The sequence below is a fragment of the Orycteropus afer genome, unplaced genomic scaffold (assembly GCF_000298275.1).
Source record: "Orycteropus afer afer isolate SDZICR_OR568_19922 unplaced genomic scaffold, OryAfe1.0 scaffold00001, whole genome shotgun sequence".
NCBI classification, from domain to species: Eukaryota; Metazoa; Chordata; class Mammalia; order Tubulidentata; family Orycteropodidae; genus Orycteropus; species Orycteropus afer.
This window is the reverse complement of record NW_006921588.1, coordinates 3,673,492-3,692,432: the sequence shown is the minus strand read 5'-3', so window position 1 is coordinate 3,692,432 and position 18,941 is coordinate 3,673,492. Positions and strand designations below refer to the sequence as shown.

The following is an 18,941-nucleotide window of genomic DNA, read 5'->3' as shown; positions in this document are numbered from 1 at the left end:
CTACTTTGATCATGTTGTCAGAGGGACCATTTCCTGGAGAAGGATGTCATGCTTGGTAAGGTGGAGCATCCACAAAGGAGGGGAAGGCCCTCAACGAGATGGATTGACACAGTGGTTGTGGTGATGGGCTCAAGGATAGCAGGGATCGTGGAGCTGGCATGGGACCGGGTGGTATTTCATTTTGCTGTGCACAGGGTTGCTAAGAGTTGGAGATGACTCGACGGCACCTAACAACTACAACAACAATAACAACATGATGCTGAACAGGTTTCAGTACAACCTCTAGACTAAGACAGACTAGGAAGAAAGACCTGGTGATCTTCTGAAAACCAGCCAACAAAACTCCTGTGGATCACAGTGGTCCAGTCTGCAACCCATCATGGGAATGGTGTAAGACGGGGGCAGCATTTTCTTTCGTTGTGCATGGGGTTGCCATGAGTTGGGAGTGAATTGAATGGCAGCTAACAACAACAATAAGATATTTAAATAAATACTGTCTTTTTTATATTGTTACTTTCCTGAATTTAAAGGATGATTATGAACAACTGTTTTGCAGTTCTTCTTGATATAGGCACAACTTTTCTGTTGGCATGACTAGGTGTTCAGTTGCTAACCTAAAGGTCAGTGGTTCAAACCCACCAATGGCTCTGCAGGAGAAAAGACCCGGAGATCTGCTTGCCTAATGATCGTTGACTCCATCATTGTTACCCTATAGGACAGCATTCCTCAGATGGTCAAATGGGAGGCTTCTGTTGAATAGAGTAGTTCTTTGTTATACAAAGGTTCAGAGTCCATTGTAAGACAATATACGAGAAAGCTTCCTGTGATTAGGCATTCTTGGCCACTTTTTGCCAAAGCTTCCTAGGCCTAACAGGAGAGATTCTTGGCTCCTTGTCTTGATTCCAGTTTTGCTAGATAGTTGTAGTCATACCACTTAACTTCTCTGTGTTCCATTGTTGCAGACATTAAGACGGGTAATTCATATCTATCTTACGGGGATTTAGCAATAGGTGGTATCTCTATGGAAATAGATTGCCCAGTCTTCCTTCCAAGGAGTGGCTGGTATGTTTGAACCATCAGCTTTCTGGTTAGCAGTCAAATGCCTTAGGCACTACGCCACCAGAGCTCCCATAAAAAAGGTACTTAAGTGTATATAGTATGTGCCTGTACTTTAATAGGTTTGGAGACCACTTTTTAATGAGTTCCTGAGACGTAAACAAATACCTAAAATTTATTCCGAAGAAAATAAGTGGGCAGATAGGACGCCTACTTACAGACCCAGCAGAACAGGGCTATTAAAAATATATATATATTGGAAGAATTTATTATTTCAAGAAAAAAGCCTCAAAGCAGTCATCATTGTGAAAACAAGTCATTGTAGGATTTCTTTACATGTATTTTATGGTGTAGTTCTTTCATTTTTAGTTTTATATGGGGGATTTCATTGTAAACATTTCAAGGCTTAAGGCTTCTAAAGTCTTAATGTTGTCCTTGGAAGAAACTGTTACTACTCTGAAGGTGAAAAGCAACATGACTTGGGGCTTGGAGCCAGAGGATTCTTACATATTCTTTAATATTTCTTTGAAGTCATTTTAGCCCAAAAAATTAGTATTAACTAAGATATGGGAGCATTTGTGGTTTGGTGGTAGAAGTCATGCCTTCCATGTGGGAGATGCAGGTTTGATTCCCAGCCAGTGCACCTCATGCCACAGAAACCACCCATCATGTATACTGTTGCTTTATAGTATCTGGCGTTGTCGAGGAATGTACATAATTGTTTTACATAATCGAGATTCATAAATATGTATAGCTTGTGTTTCAGTATTTAATTAGAAAAAAAAGTACATTTTTTGGGGGGGTTAGATACTATTTTAAAATGTATTGCATATATCCTTATCATCTGTCTCATTTTGGCCATAGATTATTATGCTATATTCTAATACAGTGCTATAGGAGCTCTGGTGGTGTAGTGGTTAAGGTATTTGACTGCAAATTAAATGGTCAGTGGTTCAAACCCACCAGCCACTCCACAGAAGAAGGATGAGGCAGTCTGCTTCCATAAAGATTAACAGCCTTGAAAACCCAGTGGGGGTCGCTATGAGTCAGAATCGACTGGATGGCTTTGAGTTTAGAGTTTTGGAATACAGTGCTATTAAAAAGCCCTTAGGGCCATTTACCCTAAATGGCTCCACATTTTGTTTTTGAAATGTTTTGGTCACTTTGTACCCCTCTTTTTGCCCTCTCCTGCCCTGTCTTGCTTTGCCTTCCCTTCCCTTCAGTTCTTTCACTTGTTTTTTTTTTTTTCCATTTGGGGTCATTGTACCTTCCCTTAAGGTGGAGTGCTTAACCTGCCGTATCCAGGAACTATAAGCAGACTCTATGTGCTTGTTCTATCTGTATTTTTCTGGACAGAATATTCGGAACTTTCATTGGTATCTCAGAGGGATCAACAACTAGAAAAGGGTTAAGAACGACTGCTCTGTAGAAGTATTTTTTAAACTGTGAGTTTTATCCCATTGATGACTCTTGAGATCTATTTAGTGTGTTAAGACCAGCAGGTTAAAAAATTTTAGAATGAATAGAATTGAACAAAAAGTATTGGTGAATTGTATATCATAAATATATTATGGTTTTGTGACATTTTATATATACATTATATATATATATATATATTATTTTATATAATATATATATTTTAATATATACAAAATAAAATATATATATGTTTGGAAGGAAGGTTGGGCAGTCTACTTCTGTAGAGACACTGCTTTGGAAACCCAAGGAGGGGTCGCTATGAGCCGAATTGACTTGATGGCAGTGAGTTTGGTTTTTTTGGGGTGTGTGTGTGCGTGCGTGTGTGTATGTGTATGTATGTATATATCTGTATTATGTGTTTTTGTAGGTATTTATACATACATGTACTTGGTCTTGATGAAATTTTCTTACTATGAGTCATGGTCCAACATTTGAAATGATGCTGCTTTACAATGCCCTCTTTGCTTTCCCCAAATTTACAGATGTTGCTACTGTTTCTTTGCACTATGCTGAGATACTGTATGTATACTTACATACTTACTGTATGTAAGTTTATTAGAAATGTGGGTAAATGAGAGTAAGGTTAGAAGGATTTTTCTTTTGTTTTTGAAATCTTCTCAGAATTAATTTTATAGGAATATTGAAAGGAAAACATGAGATAGAAGATAGGCCAAGTAGCCTGGCATGTTTGCTGCAATTGACTGTAGAACCTGATCCTGTGATTCCTGAAGGTGAAGGCAGGGCTACTAAACCCTGACTCTACACTAGTTTATCTGGGAGAGACTTTAAAAAATACAGATGTCTGGCCCCTTCCAGGAATAGTGAAGTATCATCTCTGGAGACTGGGGCTCTGGCAGGACTGTTTTATAGAATAAAAGGCGTGGTCTCTGGGCTATATATTTTGCCTGCTTGGAGACCTTTCTTCTAGATTCTACATTGTGATCTGGAGAGTTGAGGTTGCTGGATGAATGCTGTCCAGAAAAGACTTAAGTTTTCACTGTAATCGCAATAGGAGTTCTCAAATATTATGTGATTATTAACAAGGCATCTGTTCTGGAATGCTACTGATATCTCAGATAGGAAGATAGAGATTGTTTTGACTTAGGAATGTTTGTACATTCTTGATTTAATGTCTGCCCTTGAGAGATGAAAGATAAAGATAAACTTGCAAATGAATACGTATAGAAAGGTAGAGTTTTTCTTTTCCCCTTTCTTTCTTTTCCTTTCTCTCCCCACCCCTATTCTAACTTCCTTTTCTTCCTGTCCCCACCCTTCCCTTCCTTTTCCATTTCTCTTCCTTCCTTAGAGGCTGGAGGCTGGTCCCAGAGAGTAATAAAGGGGAAAGGGGAGCTAGACATTCATGTTGGTGGTGTGAGAACTTGGGGTGGTTGGGAGATTATGGCTACATTGAGAAAATAAGTAAATCCATACATACATAAATGATGAGAGTCAGTCTTTTCTTTGTTGGAGGAGGTATATACAGTGGAAAAGCAGAAAGGATAAAATCAATTCGTAGGTATTCCTGGCCATTATGTGGAAGGAGCACTTTCCCTTTTGGGGTGATCAGCCTAATAGCACATCCTCTGGACTTCAATAGCAGTTTCTCTGGGGTCCTTTGGGACATGAGGACCAGGTTAAAGTGTGAGCTCAGCTACAGAAGTGGCGTAGGGTAGTGAACTGAGCTACCAGAGGCCTTTATTCAGCTCCTATTAAACCCACCAGCCACTCCTCAGAAGGAAGATTGGGCAATCTACTTCTGTAGTGATATTGCCTCAGAAACCCAAGGAGGGGTTGCTATGAGTTGGATCCGACTTGACTGCAGTGAGTTTGGTTTGTTTTTTTAGGTTGCCGTGTTGATAGCAACATTAGAATTCAAGTAGAGTCATGAGCTCCTGTTGGTGATGGATACAGTATATGCCTCTTATTTCTGCCTGAGTGAGTGGAACTTTAGAGGGTAACAGGTAGATCCATTTTTGTTGGGAAACAACAGCAGAGATAATTCAGAATGCACAAAAATCACAAGTAACAAAAAGAAGCTTGCAACTTATTAGTGTGGCTTTCAGTTTTGGATTTGAGGCAGCAGTTTATTCTCATGCAAGAATGCCACAGAGGCAGATTTTTATCAAGGATTAGCCACTGTGAAATTTGATTTTAAAGAGAAACCTGGTAATTGGTTTCTCTGCTGATAGCAAATATGTATTTTTTGAAGTTATTGAATTTAAGAAATTACCTTAAGAGGGAGAAGGATTCAAGTACTTACCTCTTCCACCTAAAAAAAGGCTGATCTTTTAATAAACAGATAACAAAGGCATAACCAGTCATATTTTCATATCTACCAGTATAGCTAATTCTAGTGTATTAGTTAGATGCCATTAAACCCAATTCTGTGGAGTCTTTTCCGACTCATAATGACCTTGTCACATAGAGTAGAGCTGCCCCATATGGAGTTTCCAAGGCTGTAAATCTTTATGGAAAAAGATTTCCACATTTTTCTCCTGTGGACTGACTGATGGTTTGAACAGCTTATCTTCCGATTAGCAGCTGAGTGCTTAACCACTGTGCCACCAGGGCCATTTAGACAATCATTTAGTCTCATAATTGTTGCTTTGTTTGAACTCGTCATTGCAGCCACTGTGTTAGTTCATTTCCTTGGGGATCGTCCTCTTTTTTGCTGCCCTTTTATTTGGCCAAACATGATGTCCTTCTCCAGGGACTGATCCTTCCTGATAACATGTCCAAAGTATGTAAGATGAAGTCTTGCCATCCTCACTTCAAAGGAGCATTCTGGCTGTACTTCTTCTAAGATAAATTTGTTCATTCTTCTGGCAGCCCATGGCATATTCAGTGTTCTTCTTCAGCATCATGATTCAGTTCTATCCATTCTTCTTTGGTCTTCCTTATTCATTGTTTAAGACTATGGCTAGAAGGGCCACATTAAGTAATAAACTGCACCACATTTTATGATAAATGTTATGACGTTGAGGTTGAAAAGAAAGATGGAGCTGCTAATATGAGTTACATTTATGTGACTTTTGCTTGTGGTAGGTATTGTGCTAGGTATTGTACAAATTGAGCTAAATGATTACTGTTCTTAGGAATTTAAGGTCAAAGTAGAAAGGAAGATAAATAGTGTTCTGGTTTGCAGTGCAAGAAGGTTACCATCTGATATAATACAGCATTGATCCCTCAGAAAGTACAAAGCTACATTCAGATCCTGAGATAATAGTATATTAACAAAAACAAACAAACAAACAAATAAAAAAACACCCAAACTCACTGCCATCAAGTCAGTTGTGACTCATAGTGACTGCTATTGGGTTTCCAGGGCTGTGTATCTTTACAGAAGTAGATTGCCCCTTTCTGGTTAGCAGTCAAATGCCTTAGGCACCGTGCCTCTAGAACTCACCACTAGAGCTCTTCCAAACTCACTGCCATTGAGTTGATTCTGACTTGTAGTGACCCCCATTGGGTTTCCAAGGCTGTAAATCGTTACGAAAGCGGACTGCCTCATCTTTCTTCCACAGAGCAGCTGGTAGGTTTGAACTACTGACCTTTTGGTTAGCAGCCAAATGCTTAACCACTATACCACCACCAGAGTTTCTTAGTACATTAGATATAACATGAAATTATGCTTTTTGAATACTTAAAGGATAACTGTGGCTCTAATATTGTTTTATCTAGGTCTAAGTCCATTGTAGAGATTGACAGATTTATGTGAGAGGATTGCTAAAGTGGAGGACCCTATTTGTTGGGGGTAGGGACGAGGGGGAACTCTGATTGAAATAGGAAGCTAATGATGAGAGAAGGAAACACCAGTTCTAACTGGCATTAGGGAGTGAGTGCAGCTTTTGCTCACAATTAACGTGGTTGGTGATGAAATTTCACTTAACATGCTAGTTCCTGGCAAGTATGACAGGCTTTGGAGAGCCTCTTACCCAGGATCATAAATTAATCTGTCAGATTTACTTTGAAAAATATTTTAAATGTATAAATCTCTGGTTTCTACTTATAGACTGTTATGGATTGAATGGTGTCCCCTCAAAATATGTGTTGTAAATCCCAACCCCTTGCCTGTGGTTATAATTCCATTTGGGAGTATGTTGTCTTTGTTATATTAATGAGGCAGGATTAGTATAGGGTGTGTCTTATGTCAATATCTTTAGAGATACAAGAGAGATTATACAAGTAAGCAAGAGAAGCAGGGATGGGAGAAGAGAGTGCCAAGCCACAGGACCACATGAAGATTGCTGGGAGCAGACCTCAAAAGAGAAAAGGACCTTCCTCCAGAGCTCATAGAGACCCTACAGCTGATACCCCAGATTCAGACTTCTAGACTTCTAACCTGTTAGAAAAGAAATTTATGTTTGTTAAAGCCATCTACTTGTGCTAGTTCTGTACAGCAGCACTGGATAACTAAGACAGAATTTAGTACCAGAAGAGTGGGACACTGCTTTAATTAATACTTCAAATGTGAAAGTGGTGTTGAAATTGTTTAGTAGGTAGAGGCTGGAAGAGTTTTAAGGCTACCTAAAAGTGAAAGAGTAAGGAGCTGTGGTGGCACAGTGCCTAAGGCAGTTTGACTGCTAACCAGAAGGTTGGTGCTTCAAACCCACCAGCTGATATGTGGAAGGAGGATGGAGCCATCTACTTCTGTAAATATTTACCACATTGGAAGCCCAGTGGGGGTCGCTATGAGTTGGAATTGAGTCAATGGCAGTGAGGTTTTTTTTTTTTTTTAATGTTTGTAGTAGTAAAAGATTGCATTGAAAAGACTTGATAGAATTATGACTATTAAAGGCAATTCTGTCGAGGGCTCAGAAGGAAGTAATGAGAGCCACAGAGACTCTGTTGTCTTAGAGAATATATATGGTGCCAGCAACAGAAAGTTGCTAGAAATGTGGACATTAAATGTGCTTCTGGTGAGACTTTAAAGGGAAATGATCATGCGACTGGACAGTAGAGAAAGAGTGATGCTTTTTATGCAATGTCAAAGAACTTGTCTGAATTATGTTAAAATGTTTGGTGGAAGGGATAGCCGGTAAGTGAGGAACTTAGATATTTGATGAGATTTCTGAGCAAGAACTTAAGGGGTCACTTCAATGGTATCTTGCCATTTGTAGTAAAGTGCGAGAGGAAAGAGGTGGACTTAAAAATGAACTTGCAAAATGAAAACAAATTAAAGTTTGGAAAATTCTGTTGTACAAACTGAGGATGCTTGTCCTAGCATTTCACCAAGGAGGTGGCCACACAGTCTTTTGTTATAGTGGTTAAACCTGTGCCTGATTCATCTAATCAATCACCACAGCAGAAAACCCATCATTTAGACTGAAGGGGACAGAGAAAGAGCTAAAGGAAAGAAGTGTGTCTGCCTCTTGGAAGTCTACAGGCAGGAAACAGGCTAAAAATGCTACATTTGTTGTCCTCTAGGAAAGGAAAGAACCATCCCTGAAGCAGCTCAGGGATCAGCAGAACTGTTGGAAGGGTACGGGAAGCAGGGCTGCATCAGTGTCAAAGGATGGAGTCGCGGCCTCCTAGATTTTCACCAGCTTGGTTGCAGAGTGTGGGAGTGCGGCACTGCTATTCATGATTGCCAGAGGGTGGGACCAGTGGCCAAAGCTGAAGGGGTGGGGTTGCCTTGCCAAGCAGCAGAAGAATGGGTTCTGCGTGGACTTAGGGGGTTAAGGTGGCCAGTTAGTTGGACTTAGAGAATGGGGTCACCCAAAGCCCAGGAGCAGAGTTGCCATCCCAGTGGTTCTGGAAAGTGGAGCCCAGATCTGAGGGGCCTCCACCCAGAATCCAGAGAGCATGGGGGTGGGACCCTTGTCCAGATGGTCCCAAAGAACAGAGGATTATTTTTAAGTCTGGAATGCTGATATAAATCATTGTATTGGATTTTGGACTTTTTCCCCTCCAATTTCACCCATTTGTAATGGAAATATCTATTTCGTGCCTGTTTCTCCACTGTACTTTGGAAACAGATAACTTGTAGTCTGGACTTCTCAGGTTCACAGATGAAGAGGAATTTTGCCTAGGATAGAATACTCCTAAAGTCTTACCTGGGAGCTCTGGTGGCGTAGTGCCTAAGGCATTTGACTGCTAATCAGCAGCCTGGTGCTTCAGACCCACCAGCCACTCCCCAGAAGGAAGGTTGGGCAATCTATGTCTTCTGTAGAGATACCCCAAGGAGGGGTCACTATGAGTCAGGTCCTACTCGAAGGCAGTTTGGTTTGGTTTTGGTGTTAAAGTCTTACCCATACTTGATTTAGATGATTCAGAAGATGAAATTTTGGACTTGGAGTTGATTTAAGGATAATGTGGTGGAGTGAATGTGTTTTGCATGTGGCAAGGAATTTTTGGGAGCCAAAGGGTGGAATGTTACGGATTGAATTGTGCCCACCAAAAATATGTGTTGTAAATCCTAACCTCTCTACTTGTGGTTATACTCCCATTTGGGAATGTGTTGTTTCTGTTATGTTAACGAGGCAGGATTAGAGTAGGGTGTATCCTAAATCAGTTTCTTTTGAGATGTAGAAGAGGTTAAGCAAGCCTAGCAGGAGTAGCAAAGATGGGTAAAAGAGATGCCAATGCACATGAAGATTCGTCCAGGATCAGGAGCTCAGAAGAGATGAAAACAAGCTCCAAGCTGACAGAGAGAGAAAGCTTCCCCAGAGCCAACAACCCAAACTCAGGCTTTTAGCCTCCTAAACTGTGAAAAAATAAATTTCTGTTTATTAAAGCCGTCAACTTAACGGTATTTCTATGATAGCAGCACTCCATAACTAAGACACAGCCCATCTGTCTTCAGAGATACAAAGCTTTCTTGAAAAGCATAAGATGAATAGTCAAGCTTTAGAGCAAGTGTTATTTTTAAAAGGATAAAGTAATGCAACACTAAGGTTTAAGATACTAAAATACATCCTGGGTACTAATGAATATTTTTATTCTTTTTTACAGACATACATTGGAAGTGTGGTTATATCTGTTAATCCATACCGATCATTGCCCATTTATTCCCCAGAGAAAGTGGAAGATTACAGGAATAGAAATTTTTATGAACTGAGCCCTCACATGTAAGTACAGTATCAGAGCATTAAGTTTCTTTTTCACTCCAGAGATGTGTAGTTGACAGATGTGTCCAGCTGTCTCCTTTGAGGAAAATGTTTATGCCAGTTTCTTTCTTTCTTTCTTTTAATCTGATAAAAGAATGTCAAAGTTGTTACCCTTATTTTAAATATATTAAAAACCAGGCAGAACAATACTTCATTTGGCGTCAGACTCTTTAAGTCTTGACATATTTGGGTTCACTGTGTAAGATATTTTCTGTTAAAAATTCTATGTAAGTAGCAGCAGTTGCTAATTATTTCTGCAAATAAAACAGGACTCTTCATTGTCTATTATTATAAAGAGCCCAAGCAGCATTTTCATAGTCTTATTGGTCCAAGAGGGATCCCAAGTCTTGAGTTGTGTACTGGTGTTTGGGTAAAAGGACTAAATAATACCTTTTGTTTATCATCACCGTGGACATTATTTACCAGATGTTTGTGTGAAGGGCCAGTGACTTCACCTTCTCTGAAGTTAGCTACTTGTTTGATTTCTCTGAAGAAGGTCGCTGGTTAATGTAAATAATTTCTTTACAGTGCCTGTAGATTCTGTTTGTCTGCTCTTTCAAGGTGAGTTCTTCAGTGATGCTTTAAAGAGATTCTGCCAATTTATACTACTAGACTTTTGTTTGCTAGTTTGAAGAGTGAAAAATAATACTGCCAATGATGTCTTAGATTTCTCAGCAGCAAAACTGAGAGAAAACAACCACGAAAAAAAACCCAGCAAACCAATTGCCATCAAATGGTGATGAGCTACCATCAAGTTGATTCTGACTCATGGTGACTCTGTATGTTTCAAGGTAGAACTATGTCTCATAGAGTTCTCAATGGCTGTGACCTTCTGGAGGCAGATCTCCAGGCCTTTCTTCTGAGTCAACTTTGGGTGCATTTGAACCACCAACCTTTCAGTCAGCAGACCAGTGCATTAACTGTTTGTGCCACTCAGGGATGCCTGAATCAGTGATTGAACTGTGTTATTACATCCTAGAATTTCTGATTCTCTAAAGAACAATGTCTGAAAAAGAAGAAAAGAGTTAGAAGGAGAACTACCAGAAATTATTCTAACATTTAAAAACTTTTATTTCTCAAGGTATGTTACATTATACCTAAGACAGATCCATGCTTAGTTTATAGTCTCACAATCCACTGTTGACTTAAAGAAAAGGAAAGAGAAAGATGTCAAGTTAAGTTAGGTTGCGAAATGAGTTGAGAGCCTTGGACATCTACACAAAAATATTTCCTGCCCCCTTCCCTATGAGTATGCAAGTACTCTGACAGAACTCTTGATTTTATTGTTGTGAGTTGTTTTATGTGGCCCTTGGTGTCTTAAACTGGAGAATGCAGGTTAGAATATTTAGGGACTACTGCTAAATACTGGGATGTGCTAATGTCTGTGAAGGTGCCTTGAATGGTGTAAAACACTCTTCAAGGCTACCTATTTCTCATTGTCACTCTTAATAGTTTTTTTTTTTTTTTTTTTTTTTGCACTCTTCTTCACTTCTGTCTCTCAAAACAGACCATATGTTGAAACCCATCCGCTTGCTGTGGAATTGATTCTGACTCATAGTGACCCCATAGAAGAGAGTAGAACTACCCTATAGAATTGCTAAGGTTATAAATCTTTAGGGAAGCTGGCTGCCACATCCTTATCCCACAGAGTGGCTGGGTGGGTTTGAACTGCTGACTTTTTGATTAGTAGCCAAGCACTTTACCCACTGTGTGACTATGGCTCTTGTATGTTGAAAAAACCCCTAATTTCATGAAATGTATATAGTACATAAAACCAAACCAAACTCTGTGCCACTGATTCCAACTCATAGTGACCCCATTGAGTTTCCATGGCTGTAAATCTTTATGGAAGAAGACAGGCTTATCTTTCTTCTGCGGAAGGACTGGTGGGTTCCAGCCACCAGCCTTCTGGTTAACAGCCAAATGCCTTAATTACTATACCACCAGAGCTCCTTATATAGTATAAAATTCTCTGCCATTGAGTCGGATCTGACTCATAGCGACTCCTCCTTGGGTTTCCGAGGCAGCATCACTACGGACGTAGATTGCCCAATCTTCCTTCCGGAGAGTGGCTGGTGGGTTTGAACCGCCAGCCTTCTGGTTAGCAGTCAAGTGCCTTAGGCACTACACCACCAGAGCTTGGATTTTATGCCAAACTAATTTTGCAGGACCACACTTACTGTCCATTGAATGACATTGTTGCTAGAATGCTTGTGTGTTTTGAGTCCTTGTTAACACTGTTAACATTAACTCTATGCAAGCGCTGGTGGTGTAGTGTCTAAGACATTGGACTGCTCACCGGAAGGCTGGCGGTTCAAACCCACCAGCCACTCTGCACAAGGAAGATTGGGTGCTCTACCTCCGTAGAGATTTACTGCCTTGGAAACCCAGAGGGGGTCGATAAGAGTCTGAATCGACTCAATGGCAGTGAGTTCAGTTTTTTGATTTACTTTTCAGAACTCCTCTTGTTAGTGTAGAGGAACCCAACTAATTTTTTAAAATAGATTTTATTGAAATATAATTTATGTACAATGAAATACACAAAACTAAAGTGACATCAATGCTTTGTTTTTTTTTTGCAGTGTTTCCTTCCCTCCCCTCCCCTCCCCTCCCACCCCTGGCAACCCAAAGAAAGTTTCCTTCCATATATAAACCTTTCCTTGACCCTCTACAACAAGGAACTAATACTATATTTGTCCTTCTGTGATTGACTTATTTCACTCAGCATAATCTAAGTTCATCCACATTGTGTGGTGTTTTGCAGATTCTGTATTATTATTTAGTGCTGCATAGCATTCCATTATGTGTATGTACCATAGTTTGGTTATCCACTCTTCTGCTATAAATCTTATCTGTCCCTTGCCAGATATGTAATTATCGGTAAATATGAATTTGTTGCTGTTAGTTTTGTTATGTGTTTTTCCATGGTGTCGATTTCTGTGTCCCATATAATTTTCTATGCTGAGCTCGTTTTGTTTATGAATCGTGTTATCACTTCCTTCATTGCTATTGTTTTAGTATTTGCTGAATATTTATGCTGGTCCTCTTTTTTGATGTGAAGGTTTATCATTTTTCTTTGAGGTTATCTTGTGATTTATAGTTTTCTTTACAAGTTTAGAACATTCCGTTCTATCCTGTAGTTGTCTTGACTTCCCTACCATCTACAAGTTCTGTAATGACACAGTTTTTTCCCTCTTTTTGGTTTGTAGTTGTTCTCATTTGTTAATTTATATCTCTGGCTCCCTGTTTACAATCTTCTAGGCTTATTTACTTTGGGTACTTCCACAGCTGGGTTGGTTTCTGGGTTATGTCACCATGTGTGTTAATGGTCAGTTGTTGTTTGCTGTTGTTGGTTCTCTGTCCAAAGGACTCCCTTTAGCATCTCTTGTAAGGTTGGCCTGGTTTTAACAAAGTCCCTTAATTTCTGCTTATCTGGAAATGTCCTAATTTCACCATCATATCTGAGGGACAGTTTTTCTGGGTACATAATTCTTGGTTGGAAATTTTTCTCTTTCATGGTTTTATATATACCATCCCATTGTCTTCTCGTCTGCATGGTTTCTGCCGAGAAATCTGAGCTTAGTCTTACTGGTTGCCCCTTGCAGGTAACTTTTAGTTTTTCCTGTGCTGCTCTCATGATTCTTTCTTTGTCTTTAGTTTTGGTGAGTTTGATGATGATACGTCTGGGTGATTTTCTTTTGGGGTCTATCCTGTTTGGGGTTCTTTGGACTTCCTGAATGGATATATTCTCATCTTTCATCATACCAGGAAAATTTCCTTCCAACAAATTGACAATTTTCTCTGTGGTTTTGTCTCTTCCTGTTCTGGAATTCTGATTACAAGTAGGTTATTCCTTTTGATGGTATCCCACATGAACCTTAGGCTTTCTTCATTTTGTTTTGACCATTCTCCTGATCGATTCCTTTCCAAAGAAGTGTTCAGGTATTTGCCTTCAATCTCCATAATTCTGTCTTCCATTGATTCAATTCTGCTCCTTTGCCTATTCAATATCTTATCTATTTCTGAAAATTTAGTATTAATCTTCTGGTTTTCTACCTGTAGATTTAGAATCATTTCTGATTTTTCATTTATTTTGTCATTTTGTTCTTGTATTATCTTTTGAAATTGTTCCAGGGTTTTCTCCACGTTTTCCTTGATCTGGCTCTCAATTCATTGAAGATAACTAAATATAATTCTTTTGAATTCTTTATCAGGGAGTTCCTATGCTGGGTCTTCCTCAGGGATGTGTTTTGGGTCTGTATCCTGGTCCCTTGTTTCTCCTACTTTATCTTGCTTCTTTGTGTGGACTGTGATGCTCTGTTATCTCTGAGGCATTGGGACATTTTTGTATTTATATTTAATTGGTGATTTTATGTTGGAATGACTTGCCCATGATTTTCCTTTTCTTTGTATGTTATCTACACAAGCAGGGTACTGTGTTCCTCTATTCATTAGTTGACAGTACTTAATACACTCATCACCTGTCGTCTCCTTTCCTGTTGTCAGCCTCTCATATGTCCCTGCCATACTTGGCAAACAGAGCCTATTCTTAGGTCTCTGGGATCCGAATGAGAATGCTGTCACTTTAAATATCCAAAATGGCTGCCACTTGTAAACATTCAAAATGGCTGCACCCTTAGTCACTTTAAATATCCAAAATGGCTGCTGCTTGTAAACATTCAAAATGGCTGCACCCTCAGTCACTTTAAATATCCAAAATGGCTGCCACTTGTAAACATTCAAAATGGCTTCACTCTCTGTCACTTTAAATATTCAAAATGGCTGCCACATGTAAACAATCAAAATGGCTGTGCCCTCCAGACAGTGGAAAGTCAACAGCTCAGGTTGTCTCCCTCCTTGCTGTTTCCCTTCCTTGTCGTAGGCCATGAGCGCAGTCATCCCTGTAGCCCTTGATGACCAGGGCTGATCTTTAGGTCAGTTCTCAGGTCTCAACGCTACTTGGAAATATTCAGGCTGTTAGTCCCGTCAGAGTAGCTGACAGTCCATAGCTCCGTCTCTGTACTCACCGTTTTCGTTCAGGTTTTTCCACTAGTTGGTGCCTAATCCATTTCTGTATAGTTCCTTTCAAGCTCAGGGCTCCAGGATTATCTTCTGTATCCCTGTCAATTGGTTTTTCTTTTCTTTGTTGAAGAGGGTCTGTGTTGCTTGTCTACCTATTCCTCCATCTTACCAAAAATCCCCCAACTAACTTTTTTAATGTGTTGTTCTTGTACCCTATCGTGTTTCTGAATCCTTCTGTTAGTTCCAGTAATTTTCTTGTGAGTCTCTGAGATTTTCTGTGCATAGGATCATGCCATCTGAAAATAAGGATAGTTTTACTTCTTTCTTTCCAATTTAGATACCCTTATTTCCCTTTCTTGCCTTACTGCTCTAGCCAAGACTTCTAGTAGAGTATTGAATAAGGGTGGTGATAAATCGCATCTTTGTCTTGTTCCCATTCTCAAGAGAAATGCTCTCAATTTTTCTCCATTGAGAATATTGTTGACTGTTGCTTTTATATGTCATTGTTGTTTTTAGGTGCCATCGAGTAGGTTCTGACTCATAGCAACCCTATATACCACAGAACGAAGCACTGCCTGGTCCTGCGCCATCCTCACAATTGTTGCTATGTTTGAGCCTGTTGTTGGAGCCACTAGGTCAGTCTGTCCTGTTGAGGGTCTTCCTATTTTTTTCTGACCTCTGTCTAAGGCATTTGACTGCTAACCAGAAGGCTGGCAGTTCAAACCCACCAGCCACTCTTTGGAAGGAAGGTTGGGCAATTTACTTCCATAATGATACTGCCTCGGAAACCAAGGAGGGATTGCTATGAGTGGAGTCTGACTTGATGGCAGTGAGTTTGGTTTTTGGTTTCTACTTGACCAAGCATGATGTCCTTCTCCAGGGACTGATCCCTATTGATAACATGTACGAAATACGTGAGATGAAGTCTTACCATCCTCACTTCTAAGGAACATTCTTCCAAAACAGATTTGTTCATTTTTTGGCAGTCCATAGTACATTCGGTATTTCTCACCAACACTATAATTCAAACGCATCAATTCTTCTTTGGTCTTCCGTATTCATTTTTCACCTTTTGCATGCATATGAGGTGATTGAAAATACCATGTCTTGGGTCATGTGCACCTTAGTTCTCAAGATGGAATCTTTACTCTTTAATACTTTAAAGAGGTCATTTGTAGCAGATTTGCCCAATGCCCATCTTTTAATTTCTTGACTACTGCTTTCTTGGGCATTGATTGTTTAATCCAAGGAAAATGAAATTCTTGACAACTTCAATCTTTTCTCTGTTATGATGCTGCTTATTGGTCCAGCTATGAGGATTTTTCTTTTCTTTATGTTAAGCCTATAATCTTTGATTTTCCATCAGTAAGTGCTTCAAATCCTCTTCACTCTCAGCAAGCGATGTTGTGTCATCTACGCATCATAGATTGTTAATGAGTCTCCTGCAGTTCTGATGTCTAGTTCTTCAGATAGTCCAGCTTCTCACGTTATTTGGTCAGGATACAGAATAAATAAGTATGTGAGAAGATTTAACCCTGATACGCACCTTTCCTGATTTTAAACCAGGGACTGTCCCCTTGTTCTGTTCAAACAACTGCCTCTTGGTCTATGTACAGGTTTCGCATGAATACAATTAAGTGTTCTGGAATTCTTATTCTTTACATGTTAGTTATCTTGATCCACACAGTTGAATGCCTTTGCAATGTCATTAAAACACAGTAAATTGTCAGTAAAAGCAGTATTCTCTGCTTTCAGCCAAGATCCATCTGACATCAACAATGACATCCTTCCTTCTACATCCTCTTCTGAATTCAGTTTGAATTTCTAACAGTTCCCTGCCACTGTACTGCTGCAACCATTTTTAAATGATCTCCACCATAATTTTATTTGAATGTGATATTAATAATATTATTCAATAATTTCCACAGTTTTTTGGGTCACTTTCCTTATGTACATGTATATGGATCTCATCTAGTTGGTTGGCTAGGTAGCTGCCTTCCAAATTTCTTGGCATAGAGGAATGAGCGCTTCTAGCACTACATAGCGTTGTTTGTTGAAACATCTCAGTGAATGTTCCATCAGTTCCTTGTTTTTTTGCCAAAGCTTTCAGTGCTGCTTAGACTTCTTCCTTTTGTATCCTTGGTTCTTGATCATATGCTACCTCCTGTAATGACTGAATGTTGACTAATTCTTTTAGGTGTAGTGTCTTGTATTTCTTCCATCTTCTTTTGATGCTTCTTACATCATTCATTTTTTTTGCCCATAGAATCCTTTAATATTGCAACTCAAGGCTTGAAGTTTTTCTTTAGTTCGCTCAGTTTGAGAAGTGCCAAGCATATTCTTGCCTTTTAGCTTTCTAACTACAGGTTTTTGCATATTTCATCATTATGTTTTGTCTTCTTGAGCTGCTCTTTATAATCTGATCAGCTCCTTTACTTCATCATTTCTTCCTTCTGATTTAATCATTCTGTGTTCAAGAACAAATATGAGAGTCTTGTCAAATATCCATTTTTGTCTTTTTTTTTTTTTAATGTCTTTTTAATTATCTTTTGCTTTTTTCATGTATGATATCCTTCCCACAGCTCATGTGGTCTTTGGTCATTAGTGTTAAGTGCGTCAAATCTAGTCTTGAGATACATCTCTGAATTAAGCTGGGATATATGCAAGGTCGTACTTTGGCTCTCATGGACTTGTTTTTATTTTCTGCAGCTTCAACTTACATATGAGCAATTGATGGTCTGTTCCACAGTTGGCCCCTCGGCTTGTTCTGACAGATAATACTGAGCTTCTTCATCATCTCTTTCCATAGATCTAGTTGATTTAGGAGCTCTGGTAGCATAGTGCCTAAGGCGCTTGACTGCTAACCAGAAGGCTGGTGGTTCAAACCGACTAGTAACTCCTTGGAAGGAAGGTTGAGCAATCTACTTCCGTAGTGATACTCCCTTGGAAACTCAAGGTGGGGTCACTATGAGTCGGGTCCGACTCGATGGCACATAACAACAACAACAACAACAACAACAACAACAGGATTTTCTTAAGAATTGGTATCAAGGTTATGCTGACTTTATAGAATGAATTAGATAATATTCCTACTTTTTCTGTGTTCTAGAATGGTTTGAGTAGAATTGGAGTCTGAATGTTTGGTAAAGTACTCCTGTATGTCTGGGCTGAGGATTTTTTTGCTGGGAGTTGTCATATGACATGTTCAATTTCTTCTTTTGTTACAAGTCTGTTAAAATTTTCTTCCTCCATCTGTGTTAATTTAGGTGGTGTAGTGCCTAAGGCACTTGACTGCTAACCAGAAGGCTGGTGGTTCAAACCCACCAGCCACTCCTTGGAAGCAAGGTTGGGCAATCTACTTCTGTAGTGATGTTGTTGTTGTTGTTGTGTGCCATCGAGTCGGCCCTGACTCATAGGGACCCCTCCTTGGGTTGCTGAGGCAGTATCACTACGGAAGTAGATTGCCCAACCTTCCTTCCGAAGAGTGGCCGGTGGGTTTGAACCGCCAGCCTTCTGGTTAGCAGTCAAGTACCTTAGGCACTATGCTACCACAGCTCCTTCTGTAGTGATACTGCCTTAGAAACCCAAGGAGGGGTCACTATGAGTTGGATCTAACTCAAGGGCGGTGAGTTTGGTTTTTTTGTTTAGTGTGTTTCTAGAAGTTTGTCCATTTCTTCTACTTTACAGATTTGTCAGAGTATAATTTAACCACCACAATAATTTTTCATGGTATTCCGTTATCATTCTTTTTATCTTTGTTTTGTTGTAATCTCACCCTTCTCCTTTCTTATTTTGGTTATTTGTATCTTCTCACATTTTTCCTTTTGTTAATTTGACTGGTGATTTGTCAATTTTATTGATCCTCTTTAAGATCTCCTTTTTTATATTGTTGATTCTTTCTGTTGTTTTTCTGTTTTCTATTTTATTTATTTCTTCTCTGATCTTTATTATTCCTTTCTTCTGGTAACTGGTCATTTTTTGCTTCTCCTTTTCTATTTACTTGAGTTACAGGGTTACGCTGTTGATTTTAGTCCTCACTCTCTCTTTTTTTAATTTATGTGCACATTTATTGCTGTAAATTCTTCTCTAAGCACAGTTCTGAATGTGTCCCAGAGGTTTTTGTATGTTGTATTGTCGTTTTCATTTGATTTTAAGAATTTTTTAAGTTCATTTCATTTTTTCTATTACCCAGAGTTTTACAGTAAGATGTTATTCATTTTCCATGTAATTAATTTTTTCCTTGTTCATTCTGTTAGTGATTTCTTTTTTTTTTTT

At 39.3% G+C, this 18,941-nt stretch overlaps 1 protein-coding gene across 1 annotated transcript in view; it reads left to right on the top strand.

Annotated features, from left to right (window-relative positions):
* Positions 1-18,941, top strand: part of MYO1B (myosin IB) — a 195,333-nt gene that overhangs the window by 19,882 nt on the left and 156,510 nt on the right. Inside the window, exon 2 of the mRNA XM_007936644.2 lies at positions 9,490-9,605. Within this exon, the coding sequence (XP_007934835.1) occupies positions 9,490-9,605 (116 nt within the window). The remainder of the gene's footprint in view (positions 1-9,489; positions 9,606-18,941) is intronic.